Source organism: Somniosus microcephalus, chromosome 5 (genome assembly GCF_052327205.1).
Source record: "Somniosus microcephalus isolate GS21.2 chromosome 5, FLI_Smic_1.0, whole genome shotgun sequence".
Lineage (NCBI taxonomy): Eukaryota > Metazoa > Chordata > Chondrichthyes > Squaliformes > Somniosidae > Somniosus > Somniosus microcephalus.
Window position 1 is genome coordinate 119,088,471 of NC_140991.1, and position 23,854 is coordinate 119,112,324.

General features: G+C 46.7%; 1 protein-coding gene across 6 annotated transcripts in view; it reads right to left on the reverse strand.

Moving 5' to 3' along the window:
• The window catches only part of ddc (dopa decarboxylase), a 237,719-nt gene that overhangs the window by 134,891 nt on the left and 78,974 nt on the right, over positions 1–23,854 (reverse strand). For all 6 annotated transcript variants that reach the window (XM_085988121.1, XM_085988120.1, XM_085988119.1 and 3 more), the window contains one exon: positions 14,216–14,282. In XM_085988121.1, the coding sequence (XP_085844247.1) occupies positions 14,216–14,282 (67 nt within the window). The remainder of the gene's footprint in view (positions 1–14,215; positions 14,283–23,854) is intronic.

Here is a 23,854-nt window from a genome sequence, read left to right on the forward strand (position 1 = left end):
GAAGGCTGGTGAGTGGAAGGTGAGGACAAGGGGAACCCTATCGTGTTTCTGGGAGGGAGGGGAAGGAATGAGAGCAGAAGTGCGGGAAATGCAACGGACAAGGTCAAGGGCCCTGTCAGCCACGGTAGAGGGGAATTCTCAGTTGAGGAAAAAGACATGTCGGAAGCACCGGTATGAAAGGTGGCATCATCGGAACAGATGCGACGCAGATGGAAAACTGGGAAAATGGAATAGAGTCCTTACATGGAGCGGGATGGGAGGAAGTGTAGTCAAGGTAGCTGTGGGAGTCAGTGGGCTTATAGTGGATGTTGGTCGATAACCTATACCCAGAAATGGAAACAGAGAAATCGAGGAAGGGAAGGGAAAAGTCAGAGATGGACCATGTGAAGACGAAGGGTGGAAATTGGAAGAAAAGTTGATTACATTTTCCAGTTCAGGGCGAGAGCAGGAAAGGACACCAATACAGTGCTCAATGCACCGGAAAAAGAGATGAGGGAGGGGGCCTGATCGGACTGGAACAAAGCATGTTGCACATATCCAACGAAAAGGCAGGCATAGCTAGGGCCCATACGGGTTCACATAACAACACCTTTTATTTTGAGGAAGTGAGTGGAGTCATAGGAGAAGTTATAAGGGCATGTTGGGCCTAACAAGGAGATTCAAGGTCAGAAACAGACTTGGCATTTTAAAAGGCATGTTTGGGAAAAAGGCTGTTACAGAATTTGGGATCTACCTCTGCAGTAGACAGTTTGAGTATTCGAGATAGTCAAACTGTCTGGGGGAACTATAAATGTCACTCAGCCCCTATCAAGAATTTTACATGCTAACAATAGACCCACGGAAGAACAGCCTCACAGGACCCATCCAACAACAATGCATAAAACAAATCACTTCGCCAACCTACAAAGAATCTCAGGCCCCACAGGAAACTCAAAGCCTGAGGACAATTCAGTACAATTAAATAAGAGCTCAACAGCTCAGGAAAACCATCCCAAAACCACTTCTCACATTTTTAAACAACTTCAACAGCTCAGGAAGCCATCCCGAAACCGCTTAAACAATTTGCACAACTCAATGTTAACGAGCCCGCCAAAATCTAACAATAAACCTAAACTGATTTGGCACGCAGATTAGCAGGCCTCGATTAGTATAATTGGAGGCCTGTTCAAATAGTAAGGAATTGAGTTCAAACAGGAGAAACAGTTCCAAGTACAAGTTCAAGAAGAGCCATCGTCGAGTAACATCAAGATCAAGGAGCAAGCATCTCGAAGCAGTTCTCTCTCTCGAAGAAGTAACACGCCATCGGACACCTCGCGGCACCAAGGGACCCACGAACCAACCGACCGAATACTACCCTCAGCCAACCGGGTAATATTGGGCCACCGCGACCAACGAAAAACGAACTCGGAAGAAACCGAAGAGCCGCAAGTTTTTCCACTCTACAAACTATTCTGACTTACCCCTGGGTAAGATTTTATTCAAAAAGACTCTAAGCCCTATTTCTAACCAAAGAAAATTGGGTACTCACCTGATAGATCCAATGCGCTCTACCGCATCAGCGGACTCGCGAAGACTGAACAGATATACAGGTGCAGTCCTCTGCCGCGTCCGGGGTACGGCAGGCCCCAACCGACACATCTAGCGAACCCCGAAATCGCGAACCAGCTCAACTGTCAAGGAGTCGTTTTGGTGAGCATTATCCCTGGTCCTTTTAGAGCCTAACTTAGCTAGTAAGGTGGGATTGGGAGGGGTGAGATATTTGTCTACTGTAATTTTCCCTCTTGTATGTCGAAGTGTTTCCCCATTTTATTAGTGTTATTATTGTGTTGTATTTTTTTCTCAAATAAAATTCAAAGTTCTTGCACCAAAACCAGTTGTCTGCTGCACTTTTATCACAACCCCCAAATAAGTCCAAGGTCTAAGGGAGTGGGAGCGATTTGAACTGCTCATAAGTCAGAGGTGAAGCTGACCCCACACACCACCCCCTACATAATGGTGACCGCGGCAGGCCCTTGGCAAAAGGGATGTGATGCAGTAAACACTGTTTTTGAGGAGAGAACGAAGATGGAAGAGATGATTTCCTCTTATGTATTTGAGAAGGTAAATATCACCAAGAAATGGGTGCTCAGTCTATTGCGCACTGAGCGTCCGATGGCCGCTGCAGCCAAATGGACTGAGAGCAAGGATCATAAAAAGTCTGTGGAGAAAGCCATCTGGTTGGTCTGCTCCCAGCGACAGATCCAGCTTTTAGATAAGCGCATTGAGGCACTAACAGAGGAGCTGTGGGAATCAGCTCAACTCTCTCAAGCAAGGGGTCTAGCAGGGGAAGGATTATTGGAGGAATTAAATGCACAAAACAAGGAAAAGATGCAGATAGTGGAAAAGCATAGGAACAGACAGGAATACTTTCGGTGTCAGGTCACCGAGGCAAAAAGTAATGAACTAATGTTACAAGAAGAGAACGCCCGCCTTGCCATGCAAGTAAAAGAACAGGAGGAGAGGTTGAGAGACATACAGGCAGCTTATAAGATAGCAAGCACTAGGGGGTTTGAAGCGGGAGATTACAGCCCCTGTCAGAAGCAGATCGATAGTTTAAACCTTGCTCTGTCCAGGGCAAAAGGCATGGTGTGCCTAATAAGCCCGGGTGCGGCCCAGGTGGACCTGGAAGTAGAAGGGGAAACTGTTCAGACGTCACATGTGGTGCCGGGGACCAACCCGGTTGGGCAGCAGGAGGGACGGGCGATTTGTGAGGCTGGCAGGGAGAGCACACCACCGCCACCTGTGGTGCCGGGTTTTGACTCGGTTTGGCAGCAGGGAGAGGTGGGCGAGCCAAAGCAGGAAAGGTCGGGGCCGGGGCCGATGTGTCCGGCCCGGCAGCAAAAGTTTGGCCCACCCGGAGGTGGTGGGGGTCAGGGACCCCTTGAAGGCCAATTCGTGATTCCCCATGGTATCCAACTGCTTCGGGCTATGATAAGCCACCTGAACAAACTCACCCAAAAGGGAGACCCCTCAGTCCACTTCATGGAAGTGGAACAGGCAGCAGGCATTAACGAGTGCGATGACTCCGAGATGGCCAAAATGTTCCTTTTCTCTCTGGATGGCAAATTGTACCAGTCCCTCTCTGCGGCGAGCAAGAAAGGGCAGGGGGGGTACACTGCCATCCGGGAGGAAGTTCTAGAGGCCATGGGTATGAACGATGGTAGTCCTTTCTCCCGGGTGGAGAAGACAACACAGCTCGCAGGGGAGACCCCACAGGCTTTCGCAGACAGGCTGTGGCCTGTGTACAAGAGTGCCTGTAATGGGGATCTCAACCGGGCTCACCTGAATCAGGACCAGCTGGCCCACTGGCTCCGAAGCCTGGTGGCAAACAGCTTACCACGGATCAGAGCCAAGGCTGAGCTGTGGTTTGACCCAAAAGGCCCCCAGGTCATCAAGGAGACAGTGGTCAGACAACTGACCCTGGCTTACCGCAACAGTAGAGGGATAGAAGAACACCCACCAAAAGGAAAGGTACATGAAATGAAACCTAGCCAGAATAAGAAAGAGTGGCACCAGGAAGGGGGTAACCCTTCCTACATGAAGCGTAACTGCTTCGGGCGCAGGAAGAATGGGCATTGGAGAAGGGACTGTAGGAATCCGTGGAAGGATAACATAGGAAAAAACTCCCCAGCTCCTGCCCCAAAAACAGAAACACCGACCTCTCCCCCCACGCTTGATTCAATAGTAGCTGCGCTCCGAGTTTTATTAAATGGCCCAGGGAAGGTAGCCACCGCCACTGGTGTTTTAACCCCATCTGCTCCACCCAACCCAGACCTATGACTGGAACCAGTGCAGCCTGACTACCTGTGTCCCCTTAAGTATGATGCATGGAAGAGACCGCTTGTTAAGATGGAGGTGGAAAAGGTGAAAGGGACCTACCTGTTAGACACGGGAGCATCGAGCACCATTGTCTATTCAGCTAAACCTGCCGCCTCACCTCTGTCTAACGGGGTCCCGTACAGCTTAGTGGGGTTTACAGGTAACGAGCAGGCTGGCTCGTTCTCCATCCCGCTGTCCATTCATTTAGGAGCACTCCACACCAAGTGGACCTGTGTTTTAATGAAATGGGAGCAGGAAGGGAAGGGGATCCTGGGGGCTGATTTTATCATAGACCACAGGATTCTAGTGGATCTTAGGAACCACTGTCTGTGGGGAGCAAGGAAAATGAAGTTGCAGTTGTTATGTATTATGTGTTCTCCTCCCACCTGCGGTGGCACTGTCACAGCAGATAAATGGTTAGGTTTGTTCTCTTGGTTAGGTTTTTGTTCTCTTTGTTCTGGTCTCTCCAGAACCTTCCTTTTTGAATAAAGAAACCTCATGTTTGAATCTCTGGGTTCTGAGCACTAATTGTGTCTAGGTAGAAAGGTACAGACACAACAGCAGTCATCCCAGAGAAACAGGGCAAGGGGACCTTGTGCACCTTAAAACCAAAGGAGGGTTACGACCTCGAACTAATGGTCAGTAACACTCCGATGGAGTACCAGGCATTTGTGCGAGCACACCTCGCCGCATTTGCCACTCATAAACATGATTGTGGGAGGGTAAACGGGGTCGAGGTTAGTGTGAACGGGGACCCCATGACCCGACCACAAAAGCAATACAATTTCCCCAAGGAGGCAGAGGCAGACATGGAAACGGCCATGACTTCTCTGGTCAAACAGGGGGTATTGAGACCGATAGCCACCCACATAAACTCTCCACTGTGGCCAGTTAGAAAACCGGACAACTCCTGGAGGGCCACAGTGGACTATCGGGTACTCAACCGAAACATCCCCGCCTGCGCACCCACAGTCGCAGCTGTCGCCGACCTCATTGGAAGTATCCCAGCCTCCGCAACCACCTTCACGGTGCTGGATATTTCCAACAGGTTTTGGTCCTGTTGTGTATGTAACCTGTTCCACCTTAAGAGATGTACTCCTTTCTCAGGCTGCTGTAGACGTAATACCGGGGGTGAACACACCGGTATATAAGCACTGTGCAGTAATCTTGTATTCAGTGTAGTCCCTACCTCCAACCAGTAAAGACCTGTTTTATTGTTACTGATTAAGTCTGAGTATTAATTACTTGAACAACTCACAGACTTAACAGGTCCATCCCTTTACGAAGAGAGGACCAGTACAAGTTCGCCTTCACTTTTAAAGGCCAACAATACACCTGGAACTGCCTACCTCAGGGTTTCCACAACAGCCCTAGCATTTTTCACCAATGCATGGCTAATTGTTTAAAGGACTTCAGCCGGCCCTGGCAGTTAGCCCAGTATGTGGATGACCTGCTCCTATTCACCAATGAAGGAGAGGAACACGGTCCACTACTGGCTGAACTGCTGGAGCTGCTCAGGCAAGAAGGTTTTAAAGTAAACCTGAAGAAGGTACAGATTGGCCAACAGGAAGTAAAATTCCTAGGGCTGACTGTACGCGCAGGGGAAAGGGCCATCGACAAACCTAGAAGGGAAGCAGTGCAGGAGTTACCAGCCCCCAACACAGTCACAGGACTGAGATCTTTTCTAGGGCTAACCGGGTACTGCAGAGATTTTATTGAAGATTACGCAGCCACAGCAGCCCCTCTGCTCCGACTCCTACACAAGGGAGTGGAGTGGGTTTGGGATGAGGGTTGCGAGGCTGCATTCGTAAAACTCAAACAAGATCTGCAGACTGCGCCGGCTCTAGGGGCTATTGATGGGGGGAAAAGAGTTTTTCCTGGAAGTAGCAGCCAGCGGGGACAGCCTGAGTGCAGTGCTGCTCCAAGAGCGGCACGGCCAGCTGAGACCGGTGGTTTACTCCTCCAGGATACACACAGATGTGGAGAAGGGCTATTCCAACTGTGAGAGGCACCTCCTCGCCACTCACTGGGCTGTGAAAAGATCATTGATCTTCACAGGTACCTCGCCCATCACCCTCCTCACCCATCACACGCCCACCCAGATGCTCCTAGATGGGAGAATTAAAGATGGGACAGTGAGCAGTGCCCGCATTGCTCGCTGGACCCTGTTTCTCTCCCAGATGGACCTAAAGGTGAAAGGTCTCTGTGAGCCGAAGCTCGTGGCCAACATGATTTATCCAGGGACGGCCCACCGGTTCCATTGAAGGGGTATGGGAAGTCAACATAGGTTTTCAGGCCAGGATACATCCCACAGGCCACAAAATCTATGTGGACGGTTCGAGCACAGTATCTGCTGGCGAGCGACTTACAGGGTGTGGAGTTTATGACCCAGGGGCGGACATTGCCCTGGCAATTAAACTCCCCAGCACCATGAGCACCCAGCAAGCTGAACTATCTGCGGTAGTGTACGTGGTTACACACCCCGAGAAATTCCCTATCCCGTACACAATTTGCTCGGACAGCATGTTCACATGCAATTCGTGTACGGAATACCTGGCCATCTGGTCCCATCACAGATATACCTCCGCTGACGGGAGACCCCTGGCAATCAAGCCTCTGCTGGAGAAAATCATGACAGCTGTGGGGGAGGAAGGAAAGGTCTATATTTATAAAGTTAAAGCCCATTCAAAGACAGAGCCCATGCGGGAGGGCAACCAAAAGACAGACGAATTGGCAAAGCAGGGGGCCAGGGAAGCAGAGTTCTGGGATCCCTACCAAACTGCAATCCGGGACAAGGGAGGCACACTGGGTAGCTTTGGTCCCGGACTTAAAGCAGGCCCAAGCCCAGGATCCCGTCCTCAGAAACGTCCTGAACGCGCTCACAAAAGGGGAAAAGGTAGAGGGCCCGTACGGCACAGCAGCCATCACCATTAAGGAAGGCATGCTGTTCAGGGGGGAGCAGTGGGTAGTGCCGCATCAGCACCAAAGGGAATTCCTCCAACTGGCCCATGAGGGGCATCCCGGGCCTGAGACCACCTGGCAACGGGTGGAACAGGCAGGATGGCGGCCAGGACTGAGGGAACATGTCCGCGAGTTTTGTGCCGGCTGTCTGGTGTATGCTGCCAATAACCCTGACCCCCAGAAAAGGAAGGTATCTTTGGGACACATCAGGAGGGTAGAGGGACCATGGCAGTTGATCCAGATTGATTACATTGGGCCCCTACCCACTGCCCAGGGAGGCTACAAATACTGCCTAGTGCTGGTGGATGTGTTTTCAAAGTGGGTGGAAGCTTTACCCTGCCGAACAGCTACCGCATTGGGTACAGCTAAGATCCTGGTCAGGGAAGTGTTCTCACGATGGGGACTACCGCAGTATGTGGAGTCTGACCAAGGGAGTCACTTTACTGGGCAGGTCATGCAAGAGACCCTCATGGTACTCGGCATCGAGGGGAAATGGCACGTCGCCTACAACTCGCAGTCATCGGGTCCTGTGGAGCGTTTAAACCGCACCATCAAAGAAAGGCTGCGTAAGGAGACAGGAGACTCACCCAAGAAGTGGGTAGAAGTCTTACCGTTGGTCCTAATGGGGATCCGAGCCAGCCAGTCAAAAAGCACGGGGTATTTCCCACACGAGCTCATGACTGGTAGGGTTATGCGGACCTCCACCCATGTGCTAGTCCCGGTGCTCAGAGAGGTGAACCGGGGCAGCTTCGTCAGGAATCTGTCTGAACACCTTAAACAGATTCACTGGCAGGCTGCTAGCAACATGGGAAAACAGCACCGGAGTAACCAACTGCTGCTAGAACCCCGCAGGCACCACGAGTGGGAGATAGGGGATCAGGTCATGGTGAGGAACTTTGCCCGGTTAGGGAGTTTTGAACCATTGTACATGGGGCCATACAGCATTGTAGACAAGGCCAGCCCCATGGTCTATGCCATAAAAATGCCCCGCTGCACAAAGTGGTTCCACATTAATCAATGTACAGGAAACTTTGGTTTATCCGGAGGTTAACTGTCCGGAATGCTCGAGCCACCGGCAAAAATCAGGAGCCATTTCGTTAGGTTTTTTTTCTTTTCGTTGCTTTTTTTTCACCAGTCAGGCTCTGCAAGGTCTCGCTGAAGCTGTTGCTAAGCTACAGAGACGCTTGCAAGGTACAGCCGACTGTTTAGAAGCTGTCAACAGGGTTTATTGCCAGATACGGAGCTCAAAATCTCCGTATGTTTCAACATTAGCGCTGGTTTGTCCGACAATTTTGATGGGACGGCAACAGCTCGGTCCCGTCGGTGCCGGATAGCACAAAGTTTCCTGTAAACTGTTTAAACCCGAGAAAGGGGAACGGCCAGCAAGGGTGAACCGCATAAAAGATAGAGATCCTCAGCCAGCAGCTGTGGCAGACTCACAGACCGCACCGGTGGGGGCAGTGGCTTGTGTCACTGGAGGGGCCATCCCACCAAGTATTTGGGACTCGGACACGCCCCCAGTAGCCGGAGCCTTAAGAAGGTCTCCTCGCATACCACAGCCTAAACTACCATGGTCACCAGTGTACCAGTTTAAACGGTTCAGCCCCAGAGGAGTCGCAACCCGAAAAGGAATGCCCAAGGTCAGGGATCAATCTAAGGACAGGGATCCCCAGCCTGCAGCCTCCAACAGTGAGGGACTCACAGGAGAGGTAGCGGTGGGCAAAGAGAACGAGAGGGGTCCCCAGCCTGTGGCCTCAGGCTGCGAGGAACCCACAGGACAGGACAGGGACTCAGCAGCCACACAGAAGGGGGTAGTGTGCTGCAGTACAGGAGGGCACACTCCCCCGATTAACTGGGAAACAGGGAAACTCCCAGGTGTTTTAAGAAGGACTCTTCGGGTCCGGTGGCACAGGCCACCTTACGCCCAGGCGTACAAGCTGCCCAGAGGCCACAGAAGACAGAGGCCAAACAGGAATTAGCCTGGCTGTCCGGAGACGGGCGGCGGATGTACATAGCTTCTCTGTTGAATTTTAAGTGTGTTTTATAGTTTTAGGTTTACTATTGTTTAATTAGTTATGATAAGTTTAAGTTTTCGAGACTCGATCACTTGTCAAGCCAGAGAACCTTCTCGGGACATGGCTATCTGTTTTGTGTATCCCTACAGAGAGGAAATCGGCATGAGGAGGGTGCTGCTCCTGCTCGCCCTGGTAGGGGTGAGCATCGGTGACCGAGGTGACGTGGAGGACTCCCACATTTATGGGTGCTCGGGGGAGAGAGCGCCGATCGTTACCGCAGGGGGTGGCGAACCGGGTGTGGAGGAGCTCGCTATTTACTTCCATGAGGGAAGGTGGCCAGGGTGGTTAGGGTCTAACTCTACACAATACTCCAGCCAGACCGGGTTCACCTATGGGGAGGCCTCCATCCCGTGCCCCAGGGTACAGGTCGTTGCTACAAGGGTCAGTGTCACTGAGGGGAAACGTGTGGGGACGGATTCCCCTGGATAGGTGGTGGTGGCTCAGGAAGCTGAGCAGGGACATAGGGGACTGTACAGCCGACTGGGTATGACTGGGGAACGACACCCACCAGACGATCACAGGGACCCATGGGGGAGTGAGTGTGTGTTGGGATAAGTGGTGGGAGTCGGAACAGGGAATCTATATCTGCATGTGGGGATCAGAGAGAGCCTGCCCCACAGGCATATCCATCATCTTCTCCAGACAATGGCAAGATGCCGGGAAGGGGATGGGGTGGGATTCTAGCCTGCATGCGTGCGCGGTCCCACACTCCCTGATCCCAGTCAATGCCACCAAACTCGTAGCACGCACCCTGGCCACGACCCCGACATCATGGACAGTAGGAGAGAAGTGTCCTACCACCACCAAGGGACCAGGGAATGGGTTAGTGCTGGTGCCAGCCGAAAAGGTACTGTACCAGGGGTTACACTACGCAGTAGCTTCAGTGATCCTGAACCTTACCGAAGTACACTTACCTGAATGGTGCCCTAAGGAGACAGAACAGTTATAACAGGCCCTACTAAAGGAAATGTTTAGGAAATTTTACGAATTTGACTTTGCCAACATAGACAAAGCAGAGCTATACACTTTACACACTGAGCATACTATGGGTGCGGGGAGACAAAGAAGGGGAACCTGGAACGATACTTTCACCACTTATAATACAGGATCCTCTGTAATAAATAGCCTGGATGATATAGAACTGGAAACGCAGATAAATGGCTTAAAAACCCAATTATGAAAGATCCTAAGAGAGGAGAACACAGTGGTAGGCTCAGAGCTACACGAGGGCCAAGCTATGATGGTCCATTTAAAAGAAATCATTGCTGAGCTAGAGAGACACGCTAAAACAATAAATGCACTCATACGGGAGGACAGGAATGCTTCAGATCAGGCTGCACAGAATGAGGTGTGTGTGCTATACGGGGCATGGTTGCTGGGCGAGGGCCGTAGCAACCTGGAGGATTTAAAACAAGGTTTAGTCCCCTCCTGGATTAGCAACAAGCACCTTGCAGCCCTCCACCCATTTAGTAATTCGCTGAGCCCGTGTCAGCTCCGCCTAGCCTCGAAGCCTACCCTGTCCCAGTAGATTGTGGACGTTCCAATCACACTATCATGGGGATAGTAGTGAGGATGCCGGTCATGGGTGGGACAGCCCGACCTGCACTGGTATACAGGGTGGAGAACATTGGAATCATTCAAGGAGGTGCACACGTCTGTTTCGCAGCAGTCCCACCTTATGTCATAAAGTGGGAGCACGCTATGACAGGTACAGACCTCTCCGGGTGCTGGAGCTGGGGTGCACACATAATACTGTGTCCCCAGCACTTGAATGCCTATTCGAGACCACAGTGCGGGTTTAAAACTGCTGGCGCACAACCTATGAACTGTACCATGGAGGTAATGGCACAAGGCCACGTTCCCCCACAGGTAGCATTCATAGGAGGTGGGACATATTGTGTCACCACAAGTGCGGCCCACTACCAGCATGGACAGCACATCTGGTGTCCGGTAAGTGACAGCAGTTTCTGCTTTAAACCTGAGGCAGAAGTTCAAGTGGCCCAGGAACGGATTCTCCCCATTCCTGAACCCTCCACTAATCACCTCACTGTAACTGAAAACATCACCAACCTGCAAAACTATGTCACACATTTCGGCTATGAAATTCCCCCTCTACCCGAACATCTCACCGCCCTACTAAAAGCAGTTGTTATATCACAAAAACATTTCTACACACTAGAACAGAAGACAGTCGAGATAGGGGCCAAGATCTTGGATATCGTCGTTCCACCCTGGTGGGATATTTTTGAAAATATAGAGGTCCCTTCTTGGATCAGAATGGCTTCCCACATTTTAGTGGTCTGCCAGCTCGGTATCGTTTTCTACTTACTATGCACAAAGTGCAAGGGGAAGGACAGAATGCTCCGATCCCAACATGAGAGAGCATGGGACAAGCATCAAAATAAAGTCTATGACCAGGTATGAGACGAGCCTTAATTGTTATTAAATATAAAGATTGTGACCGTGTATTTCTCTTTTCTATGTATGTACCATATTTTTTCTTCCAAGTGGTGCAGGGGTGTTGGACCCTCTCCGTGCTTGGATATGAATGTAACCGAATTTTATGTATCTGAACACTACACCTAAAGGGGAATATGTGTTTTTGGGTTTTAGATAGGTAAAATACATGGGACGTCTTATGTTCATTAATAAATAGACATTCTTATTATGAACACAGCTAGCTTTTGCTAGTTACTTTATTGAGCACATGTGGACTGGTACAGTATCTGTAGAGGCTTCCATCTTGACTGTTGCCTTGTGGGTAGCCTAGTGCCTCATGGGTAATGTAGTCTTATATACAGCTCTACGGCTCCACCTTGTGTCCACTATAGAATGACATGTTATTGATCATTACAGGAAGGTTGGTTCTCAGGGATCAGGAATGTTGCTCACCCCGTGTGATACTCTAATGAGTAAAGTATCACAGGGGGGACTGTAAGAGGAAAACCCTATTAAAAATGACTTTGGACCCTTGCTAAAAACTTCAGGAGTGATAAAAGGGCATGTTGGGCCTAACAAGGAGATTCAAAGTCAGAAACAGATGGCATTTTAAAAGGCATGTTTAGGAAAAAGGCTGTTACAGAATTTGGGATCTACCTCTGCAGTAGACAGTTTGAGTATTTGAGATAGTCAAACTGTCTGGGGCAACTATAAACGTCACTCAGCCCCTATCAAGAATTTTACATGCTAACAATAGACCCACGGAAGAACAGCCTCACAGGACCCAGCCAACAACATGCATAAAACAAATCACTTCGCCAACCTACAAAGAATCTCAGGCCCCACAGGAAACTCAAAGCCTGAGGACAATTCAGTACAATTAAATAAGAGCTCAACAGCTCAGGAAAACCATCCCAAAACCACTTCGCACATTTTTAAACAACTTCAACAGCTCAGGAAGCCATCCCGAAACCGCTTAAACAATTTGCACAACTCAATGTTAACGAGCCCGCCAAAATCTAACAATAAACCTAAACTGATTTGGCACGCAGATTAGCAGGCCTCGATTAGTATAATTGGAGGCCTGTTCAAATAGTAAGGAGTTGAGTTCAAACAGGAGAAACAGTTCCAAGTACAAGTTCAAGCAGAGCCATCGTTGAGTAACATCAAGATCAAGAAGCAAGCATCTCGAAGCAGTTCTCTCTCTCTCGAAGAAGAAGAAGTAACACGCCATCGGTCACCTCGCGGCACCAAGGGCCCCACGAAACAACCAACCGAATATTACCCTCAGCCAACCGGGTAATATTGGGCCACCGCGACCAACGAAAAACGAACTCGGAAGAAACCGAAGATCCGCAAGTTTTTCCACTCTACAAACTATTCTGACTTACCCCTGAGTAAGATTTTATTCAAAAAGACTCTAAGCCCTATTTCTAACCAAAGAAAATTGGGTACTCACCTGATAGATCCAATACGCACCCTACCGCATCAGCGGATTCGTGAAGACTGAACAGATACACAGGTGAAGTCCTCTACCACGTCCGGGGTATGGCAGGCCCCAACCAACACATCTAGCGAACCCCGAAATCGCGAACCAACTCAACTGTCAAGGAGTCGTTTTGGTGAGCATTATCCCTGGTCCTTTTAGAGCCTAACTTAGCTAGTAAGGTGGGATTGGGAGGGGTGAGATATTTGTCTACTGTAATTTTCCCTCGTGTATGTCGAAGTGTTTCCCCATTTTATTAGAGTTATTATTGTGTTGTATTTTTTTTCTCAAATAAAATTCAAAGTTCTTGCACCAAAACCAGTTGTCTGCTGCACTTTTATCACAACCCCAAATAAGTCCAAGGTCTACAACCAAGGGAGTGGGAGCGATTCGAACCGCTCATAAGTCAGAGGTGAAGCTGACCCCACACACTACCCCCTACATGGTGGGGGATGGAGGTGTAGAGGGAATGGACGTCTATGGTGAAAAGGAGACATTTAGGGCCAGGAAACTGGAAACTGTTAAAGTGGCAGGTGGGCGTCGGAAGATTTGCGGTAGGAAGCGACTGGGCAGGGGAGAATATAGAGTTGAGATAGCAAGAAATCAGTTTTGTGGGGCAAGAACATCCTGAAATGATGAGTTTACCAGGGCAGTTCTGTTTGTGGATCTTGGGCTGTGCGGGGTTTGGGGACTATGAGGTTGGAGGCTGTGGAGGGAAGATCTCCAGAGGAGATGAGGTCAATGACAGTCTTAGAAAAGATGGCTTGATGTTCAGTGGTGAAGAGCGATAATGACGTCCTGCAAGGCCAGCGGTAAAAATGTTGTCACAAGTTTTTATATCTAACTTGGCTCAAAATTGCTTACTCACCTGCTCCCGGTTCAGGCCATAGATGAGACTCTGTTGACGCACTGTGTCACCACCATCCATGTCGCTATAATGGTACTACTCAATTCTAGGGTAGCGCTCTCCTCCAAGCCTGATTGCTGAACGAGGCCATTTTACCCTCACTGATTTACCATCAATCCCTTTAAGAGCTGATGGCACAGGAAATCCTGCCCGACATTGGCACACTTGGCTAAGCGCTGGAAGTGCCATCAAAATATATAATTGTACTGACATTGCATTATGGTGCAGGTCAGCTTGCTGCCCCAATGGATACATTTGCTTGATGCACAGTGGTTCTGGCACAATGGTGCTGGGACTGTTTTATCCACTCATATATCTTTAGTCTTGTGCAGCAGCTATACATTTATCCCTCTTGCATATATAGGAATAATGTAGTGTAGCAGGTCAGCGAATCTAAAAGAAAAATACTCAAAGGCTAGACTATGCCTTTATCTTTCATGAGGATAACAGTATATAAATATAAACTAAATATATACAAGAAATTCTTACAGATAGGTCCCAGCTCCATAATGTTATCGAATGCACAGGAGGAAGTAGTGCCAAGTGTTGCACAAAGCTGTGGATATAAAGAGAAAAAAATAAATCCAATTAGCTGACTAGAACATTCATTCTCTTTTATTCTAGTCAATGATGGGAAAGTCTTCCCTCTCAGCTGACTATCAGATGGCAGTATTCAAGATCCCACAAGCTTCTATTATCTGGCCTGTGAAGCCTGGGCTGGTTATTTTCTGATTGTGCATTTCTGTGCATTAGTGTTTTCTCCTGTTGGGTGCACAGTTTAGAATTTCACATTGTCTGTAAGATTGGGAAACATTGTTCCCTCATTGGTGGTTTTAGAGCAATGAGGGAACAGCCTTTTTCCACCAATAGGGGCGTAGTGTTTACTGGAGGCCACAGGAAGGTTTAGAAATTCTGCAAACAACTGGAGAAGAAACAGCAACTTCAGAGAGTAGGTGGTAGGGGAAACTGTACATGCAGTGGCATCAAAGTGTAGCAGACTGAGTGGTGAAAGTGGACAGTGGTGAAGCAAACCAGACCAGGCCAGAAAGAGAGGAACCCAGCCGGCCAGTTTTAGTGCCGTGAGTTGGGTTTTTACATGTTCGGGTGTTTGACTTTTAGCGTATAGAGGTAAGACTTTCACTCAATGGGGAATCATTTTATTGAACAGAAGTATGAATTTTTATGTACAGTGAACCCCAAAAAATTATTTTGTAAAAAAGAGCACAGACAATGGCACTCCGTGTGGGTTGGATAGTGAACCAAAAGGGTCTGCACACTGTGAAACATGCAGCACATATGAACGGCAGCAAGTACAAGCACCAACTTCGCTCAGGACTCTTTCCTCACTTCACATCACACATTGCTTCCCATTTAACACCTCCCTATCCTGCTGGCGAAGTAAGCACTTGGAACCTCTAGGCAATAGCGATCACAATTTAATAAGGTGTAAGATAAGGATTGAGAAAGACATAAGTAAGAAAGAGACCAAAGTAATAGATTGGAAAAAAAGCTAATTTTGAGGGTATCAGAATGGAACTAGGGAAGATAAACTGGAAAAAATATTGACAAACAAGGGGATAGAACAGCAGTGGGGAATATTTAATAAAGGTAATCAACAGAGTTCAGGAGAAATCTATACTTCTAAAAAAAAGAACAAACTAGCCAATGGTGAAACACCATGGATGAATAAATGAATAAGGGTAAGATTGAAACATAGAAGATAGGAGCAGGAGTAGGCCATTCGGCCCCTCGAGCCTGCTCCACCATTCAATGCAATCATGGCTGATCATTCAAATTCAGTACCTGGTCCCGACTTTCTCCCCATACCCCTTGATCCCTTTAGCCTTAAGAAATATATCCAACTCCTTCTTGAATATATTTAATGAATTGGCCTCTACTGCCTTCTGTGGTAGAGAATTCCACAGGTTCACCACTCTCTGGGTGAAGAAATTCCTCCTCATTTCTGTCGTAAATGGCCTACCCCTTATCCTTAGACTGTGACCCCTGGTTCTGGACTCCCTGACCATCGGGAATATCCTTCCTGCATCCAGTCTGTCCAGTCTTGTCAGAATTTTATAAGTTTCAATGAGATCCCTCTCATTCTTCTAAACTCCAGCGAGTACAAGCCCAATCTACCCAATCTCTCCTCATACGTCATTCCTGCCATCCCAGGTATCAGCCTGGTGAATCTTCGCTGAACTCCTTCCATGGCAAGAACATCCTTCCTCAGATAAGGCGACCAAAACTGCACACAATACTCAAGATGTGGTCTCACCAAGGCCCTGTACAACTGCAGCAAGACATCCTTGTTCCTGTACTCAAACCCTCTCGCTACGAAGGCCAACATACCATTTGCCTTCTTAACTGCCTGCTGCACCTGCATGCTTACCTTCAGCGACTGGTGCACAAGGACACCCAGGTCTTGTTGCACTTCCCCTTCTCCCAATCTATTGCCATTCAGATAATAATCTGCCTTCCTGTTTTTCCCACCAAAGTGGATAACCTCACATTTATCCATGTTATATTGCATCTGCCATGCTTCTGCCCAATCACCCAACCTGTCCAAATCATCCTGGAGTTTTTCGGCATCCTCCTCACAGCACACACGCCCACCCAGCTTTGTGTCATCTGCAAACTTGGAGATATTACATCTAGTTCCCTTGTCTAGATCATTAATATATATTGTGAATAGCTGGGGTCCAAGGACCGATCCCTGCGGTACCCCACTAGTCACTGCCTGCCACTCGGAAAAAGACCCGTTTATTCCAACTCTTTGCTTTCTGTCTGCCAACCAGTTCTCTATCCAAGTCAATACCTTGCCCCTAATCCCATGTGCCTTAACTTTACATGCTTGAAACTAAAGAAAAAGGCATACTCTAAGTACATAGACAATAAAGGAGAGGATGACAAAAAGGAATAGGAAGAGGTTAGGAAAGAAGTTATAAAAACAATTAGGAAGGCAAAGAGGAACTGCAAAATTAAATTATCTATGAATATAAAAAGTAATAGTAATGTATTTTACAAACATATAAATAACAAAATGAAAATCAGGATAGGAATAAGGCCACTAACGGATGCACAAGATAAACTCACAGGTAATGACAGTGAAATGGTAGAAATATTGCATAATTACTTTGCCTCAGTATTTACCAAGGAGGCTAACAGGATGGACATGGACATGAGATCAAAAAAGATATCAAGACACTTAAGATAGAAACAGGGGAGATAATTGATAAATTAAGAAAACTTAGAGAGGATAAGACACCTGGTCCAGATGGATTGCATCTGCATATACTAAATGAAGCAAGGGAAGAGATAGCAGAGGCACTATAATATACATATATATATATATATAAATTCATTAAAACAGGGAATAGTGCAAGAGGACTGGCAGACAGCTAATATTATTCATATATTTAAAAAGGGAGAAAGAACATACCTGTGGAATCATAGACCAGTTACCTTAACATTGGTGGTAGGAAAGATAATGGAATCTTTACTCAAAGATGTAATGGAAAAACATCTAGAAACCAAAAATATAACAAAGAATAGGTAGCATGGCTTCCAAAAGGGAAGGTCATGCCAACCAAATCATTTGACCAAGCTTATTGCATTCTTTGAAGAAATAACAGAAAGAGTAGATAAGAATAATGCAGTATATGTAATATCCTTGGATTTTCAAAAGGCTTTTGATAAATTACTGCATGGTAGACTCATGACTAAGGTCAGAGCATGTGGAGTCAGGAGACAGGTAGCAGAATGGATAGAAAGCTGGCTAGAAAACAGAGAGTAGGGGTTAAAGGTAGTTATTCAGACTGGTGGAAGGTAGGAAGTGGTGTTCTATAGGGTTCAGTGCTGGGACCACTGTTGTTCACCATTTACATAAACGATTTGGATTCGGGAATCAGAATTACGATTTAAAAATTTGCGGATGACACTAAATTGGGGGGTACAGTAAAAAATGGCCTTGTTTTAATGTGATTGGGGCTGCCCACCTGATCACATCGGGAAATGGACCCATTCTCTCTGTGGAATTTCCGGTGGGCTGCCCAAGGCCTATTTAAAAGTTTAAATGCGGGATATGGTTAATACTGAAGAAGATTGCGACAAAATACAAGACGACGTTAATAAATTTGCATAATGGCCGTGTAAATGGCAAATGAATTTCAATATCGATAAGTGTGAAGCGGTGCAGTTTAGTAGGAGGAATAAGGAAGCCACATACTCCTTGTAAAATAAGGGCTAAAAATTCGGGGGCTTAACGCCACCCATTACCGGCAAAAAGCTGCATTGAGAAGGCGGCCACCGCTCTTTTGCCAGCTGGTGTCGGGTCCCGCAGCGTCCTCCATTTTCGAAGGCCTAGCAGCACTGCCAGTAACACCCATCACCCTGCAAATTAAAATGAGGGAGAGGTGACGTCAGTCTGCGTGCAACGCTGACTTAACGTCACCACGGCAAACTTGGACCTTTGCACTGATCTCAACGTTGGCTCCTAAGCTTGCCATGTAAACCTAGCGTACAGCAGACAGAGAGAGGTGCTGTAATCACCTCTTAAAGGGAAACACACATCTTTCAGCTAAGTTCGCATTTAAACTTTTGGACTGTTTCTTTATTTTATTGAAGTAGTAGCTTGCTGCAATACATGTTAAAAGTGTTTTAAGTGTGTAGGGTGTGCTGGTGGATGCTTGCAAGGCCTCGGATGGTAAAGGAAGGCCTCTGAGCAGATATAAAATGCTGCAAATAATCAGCAGGTCAGCCAACATCTGTGGTGAGAGAAACAAAGTCCACGTCTCAGGTCAAGATGCTGCTTGACCTGCTGAGTATTTCCAGCATTTTATGCTGTCATTTCAAATTTACAGCATCCACCTGCAGAGAGAAGAAGAAGACGCAGAAGAGGAAGACGCTGAAGAGGAAGAAACAGCAGAGCAGGAAGCAGAAGAGCAGGAAGCAGAAGAGGAGGAAGCAGAAGGAAGGATGCAACCCAGACAGCCCCTTTCTGGCCAGGATATCTGGGATGGAGGGTCTCCTGGCCCCTGTGGGTAGAGGACCTCACTTGCAGTGTTGACCCCCTGCACAAAGCTGGATTGCTCCGTGCAAGACCCTGGGTGCCCCTTCCCTGGCTTGTTGACCCATTTGTGTCAGTGCTGAAGCACTTTTCCCATTTTTTGAGGTTTGGAAGGGAATTCAGCTTTAAGAGTTGAAGACTCCCATTTGGGACTTCTTTTAATGTTAATTTTTTTTAAAAGACAGTAAGGGCTAAAAATTGTATTTTTTTACTTAATTTTTATTATTATTAGTTCAGAGAGCATTGCCCCTTTAATGCATTGCCCTTTTTATTTCCCCACAACTCCTAGTGAACTCTATTGCCTTGCTTCCAGAGGCTTTTGGAAGCTGGAACAATGCTCTTGGACAGCAACATCGACTCCCATGCCAGCACGAACACCACCAGGAGGGCGTTACACATTAAGTTAGCGCTGGGCTAAAAGTCTTTGGCCCGCAGTGCAAATTTTTCTCTTGTAGCGCTTTGTCCATTTTCAGCGGCCGTTAATCCGAGGCCGTGGTAACACCGGCAACTCTCATGGTGGCCACAAAATTTTAGCCCTAAGAGTCTAGATGGGGTAGAGGAGCAGCAGGATTGAGGGGTACAGGTTCACAGATCATTAAAAGTAGTGATGCAGGCTAATAAGGCAAACCAAGGATTACATAGGATATACAGCACAGAAACAGGCCATTCGGCCCAACCAGTCCATGCCGGTGTTTATGCTCCACTCGAGTCTCCTCCCGTCTTTCCTCATCTAACTCTATCAGCATAACCCTCTATTCCCTTCTCCCTCATATGCTTATCTAACCACCCCTTAAATGCATCTATACTATTCGCTTCAACCACTCCCTGTGGTAGCGAGTTCCACATTCTCACCACTCTCTGGGTAAAGAAGTGTCTTCTGAATTCCCTATTTGATTTCTTGGTGACTATCTTATATTGATTTGCTCTTCCCCACAAGTGGAAACATTCTATATTTACTCTGTCAAAAACTTTCATAATTTTACAGACCTCTATTAGGTCACCCCTCAGCCTTCTCTTTTCAAGAGAAAAGAAAACCAGCCTATTCATTCTTTCCTGATATGTATACCCTCGCATTTCTGGTATCATCCTTGTAAATCTTCTCTGCACCCTCTCCAGTGCCTCTATATCCTTTTTATGATATGGCGACCAGAATTGTATGCAGTACTGCAAGTCTGGTCTAACCAAGGTTCAATACAAGTTTAGCATAACTTCATAACTTTTCAATTTCATCCCTCTAGAAATAAACCCTAGTGCTTGGTTGCTTTTTTTAGGAGGTGGGGCGGGGGGGTGGATGGGGGTGGGGGTTCATTTCTAGAGGAATAGAATTGAAAAGTAGAGAAGTTATGTTAGACTTATAAAGAACCATGGTTACACCACACTTAGAGTACCGTGCATAATTCTGGTCCCCATATTGCAAAAGGATATAGAGGCACTGGAGAAGGTGGAGAAAAGATTTTCAAGGATGATACCAGAACTGAGAGGTTATAACTATTTGGAAAGACTGAACAGGCTGGGGCTCTTTTCTCTAGAAAAGAGAATGGCTAAGGGGTGACCTAATAGAAGTCTTTAAAATTTGTCTTTACGTCCTTGTAAAGTGGAAAACATGATTAATTTTCCCATTTAGTCCGTCAATTATTAAACAAATCGATAAGTAAACCCTAAAGGAGTTCATTCAGAAGTTAATTGCTGTTCACACTGGCGATCAGAGCCCTAACATTGTTTGTGGGAAGCTTACATTAAATGTCCAAAACTAGAGGCCATAAATATAAGATAGCCATGAATAAATCCAATAAGGAATTCAGGAGAAACTTCTTTACTCAAGAGTGGTGAGAATGTGAACTCACTACCACATGGAGTAGTTGAGGCGAATAGCAGAGATGCATTTAAGGGGAAGCTAGATAAGTAAGTACATGAGGGAGAAAGGAATAGAAGGATATGCCGATAGGGTTAGATGAAGTTTAGTGGGAGGAGGCTCATGTGTAGCATAATCACCATCGTAGCCCAGTTGGGCCGAACGTCCTGTTTCTATGCTGTAAACGCTATGTAAATCTATGCTTGTATGTTGCTTCTCCTCCCTCTCAGCATATGTATGACCAACACAAACCCCACACATCTGCACTCTCTTTTCAGTAGCATTTACCAACTCTCACTCTCTCTTTCTGAAGGACAAACTGGTGCACAATAATCATGGGAGGAGCAAGACTGGAGGTGGACTACCCAACCTAATGATCCTCAATGAGCTGGAAATTGTGGGCATGCTAGAGCTTTGCGCAGCGACCTTTTCGAGCTGGGGGCTTCACTGAATGGGGTCTCTCATAATTACTTGTAGCACTTCATTTAGCGCTGGAAAGATGCACATTCAGCCAGCTTGACCATATGAAATTAATATAGTTAATTATATGTTTTTATACGTATGAAGTTATTACATCCAATAAATAACCCACAAGCCAGATACTTTCATCAGGATGGACTACAGTTTAAGATATGTTATGGCATATTCTAGACAAAAACAACAACTTGCATTTATATAGCATCTTTAATCCCCAAAGCGCTTCACAGGAGCAATATCAAACAAAATTTGACACCAAGCCACATAAGGAGATATTAGGGCAGACTTGGTCAAAGAGGTAGGTTTTAAGGAGCATCTTAAAGTAGGAGAGAGAGGTAGAGCAGCGGAGAAGCTAAGGTACGGAATTCCAGAGCTTAGGGCCTAGGCAGCTGAAGGCACCGCCGCCAATGGTGGAGCGATTAAAATCGGGGATGCACAAGAGGTCAGAATTGAAGGAGCGTAGTAGAGCTCTCGGAGGGTTATAGGGCTGGAAGAGGTTCCAGAGATAGGGAGGTGAGAGGCCATGGAGGATTTGAAAACAAGAATGAGAATTTTTAAATTGAGCCATTGCCCGACCGGGAGCCAATGTAGGTCAATGAACACAAGGATGATTGGTGAACAGGACTTGGTGCGAGTTACGATATGGGCAACAGAGATTTGGATGAGCTCAAGTTTATGGAGGAAGGAAGATGGGAGGTTAGCCAGGAGAGTGTTGGAATAGCCAAGTCTAGAGATATGAAAGGTGAGGGTTTCAGCAGCAGATGAGCTGAGGCAGGGATGGAGACAGGCAATGACGGGAGGTGGAAGTAGGTGGTCTTGGTGATGGAGTGGATATGTGGTTGGAAGTTCATCTTGGGGTCAAATATGACACCAAGGTTGCGAACGGTCTGGTTCGGCCTGACATTTGTTAACCACCTATATATTATCTATCGCATCACAGTAATAATGAAAGCTTCAACAGGTTTCATGTAGGGGTAAAGGGCTGAGAAGAGATGACACAGTCAGCAGCTGTGAGGTGTGTGATGACAGCTCCGTGTGCTTTCCTCTCGGCGAGGGAGATGCTTGGCTTTTACTTGGCACCTCCCAATAGTATGGCTGAGATAAGGCCTCACCATGTAGGAAATCATGGATACAAACCAGTGGGCCAGCATGCTGATGTACATGTGTGGGCAACACATTCTTGGATGATTAATGTGCACTAGCTGCATTAGCGCCAGTGCACAAATAATTTATAAAATCTCTTAATTTAATTTTAATAACTATCTATAAATTCGATATTTTCATTTGTTTATTGATACAAATAAACGTTCATATGGATCTTATGTGCGAATAAGAAGAAAACACAACGACTGACATATTAAAAACTGCTTATGTATGATGTCTGTGTTTCAGATGACATCGCCTGCAGTTTTCCATGTTTGGAGAACTGATTACATCTAAAGCAGCTCTCTTTCTCCACTCTAACCACATATATTTATTAATGCATTATTGGATTTACTTTATTGCTTCCAAATGTCCAGAAATTTATTACAGCCTTAGGCTGAGGGAAGCTGAAGGATAATGAGATTCAGTTTAATCTTTGTGGCCATGTGTTGTTAGCTATACAAACAGGGCAGGAATCGCTGGCAGGCTCAATTAGCTTAAACAAATAATGGTGAATGTTCCAGTTATGCTGAATTCGTAGACAAAAGGTTTAAAAAAATAATGGATTCAGAATGGCAGAACAATTCCAGAGCCGTCTGCCTGGCATTCAAGCCCTCAGATTTAAGTTACACTAATGGGAACTACTTGTAATTGCAGGAAAAACAATGAAACTTGTTTATAATGCTCACCCTATCTAGGAAAAGTATGCAATTTACTCTTTTCTGTATTAATTTATAGCTAATGGATATATTACACTAAACACCTGTAAATTATCTTTTACAAATCATTGGCCCAGTAATTCCGGTCCCAACGCGTGAGTACGGACGGGGTACTCACGCGTGGGCCCGTTGGAAGTGCCGGATTTCAGCATGCACAGCGCATGCGCGGAAAACCGGCATTTCCTCTCCTCTGAACCAAGGGGTTAAGAGGCGGTTCCCTTGCGACGTTTGAGGCAGCGCGTACGCGTTGAACTTCGGTTTTTTTGACAGGTTTGTCCGTGCGTGAAGGCCTCCACTTTTTACGAAAAAGCAGATGTAAGGACTTAGTTTTAAAAGGTAAGTGGTCTAATAATTAAAGTTAGAAATTTTTTTCCACACGTTTATTATTTTTAAAGAATTTACAGTAAGGTAAGTGTATTTTTGGACCCGATTTCTTGAAAAAAAAATTTTGGCAGAAATTTGAATAATTGTTTAAAATAGTTTTTTAAAGTTATTAATAGCTAATTTAATTATTGGAATTTTAAAAACTTTTATTTAAAGTTTAAGTAGTGTTTTGGGCGCCCGGAGTTTTCATGAGTTTGACAAGTCTTATGTCTAACTCATGAATGGACTTTTGTAAACTCCCATTGGTTGCCCAGTGCTCACATGATCCCAGCCGGCTCATCGCACTAAGTAAGCCGCTGGATCACGCACGCACAGCGCGCCGGGAGCTGAACCAGGCCACAGACCGGAAATCCACGCAGGCACAGTCTTCAAATGTCAGCGCGATATGTAAGTGTAGGTCGGGGGCTTGCACCCGCGGGAAGCCCCCGACCCGAATTTCTGGGCCAATACCGCCTGGAACTTCCGTTTTTTTTTGCAGGTTTCTCAGG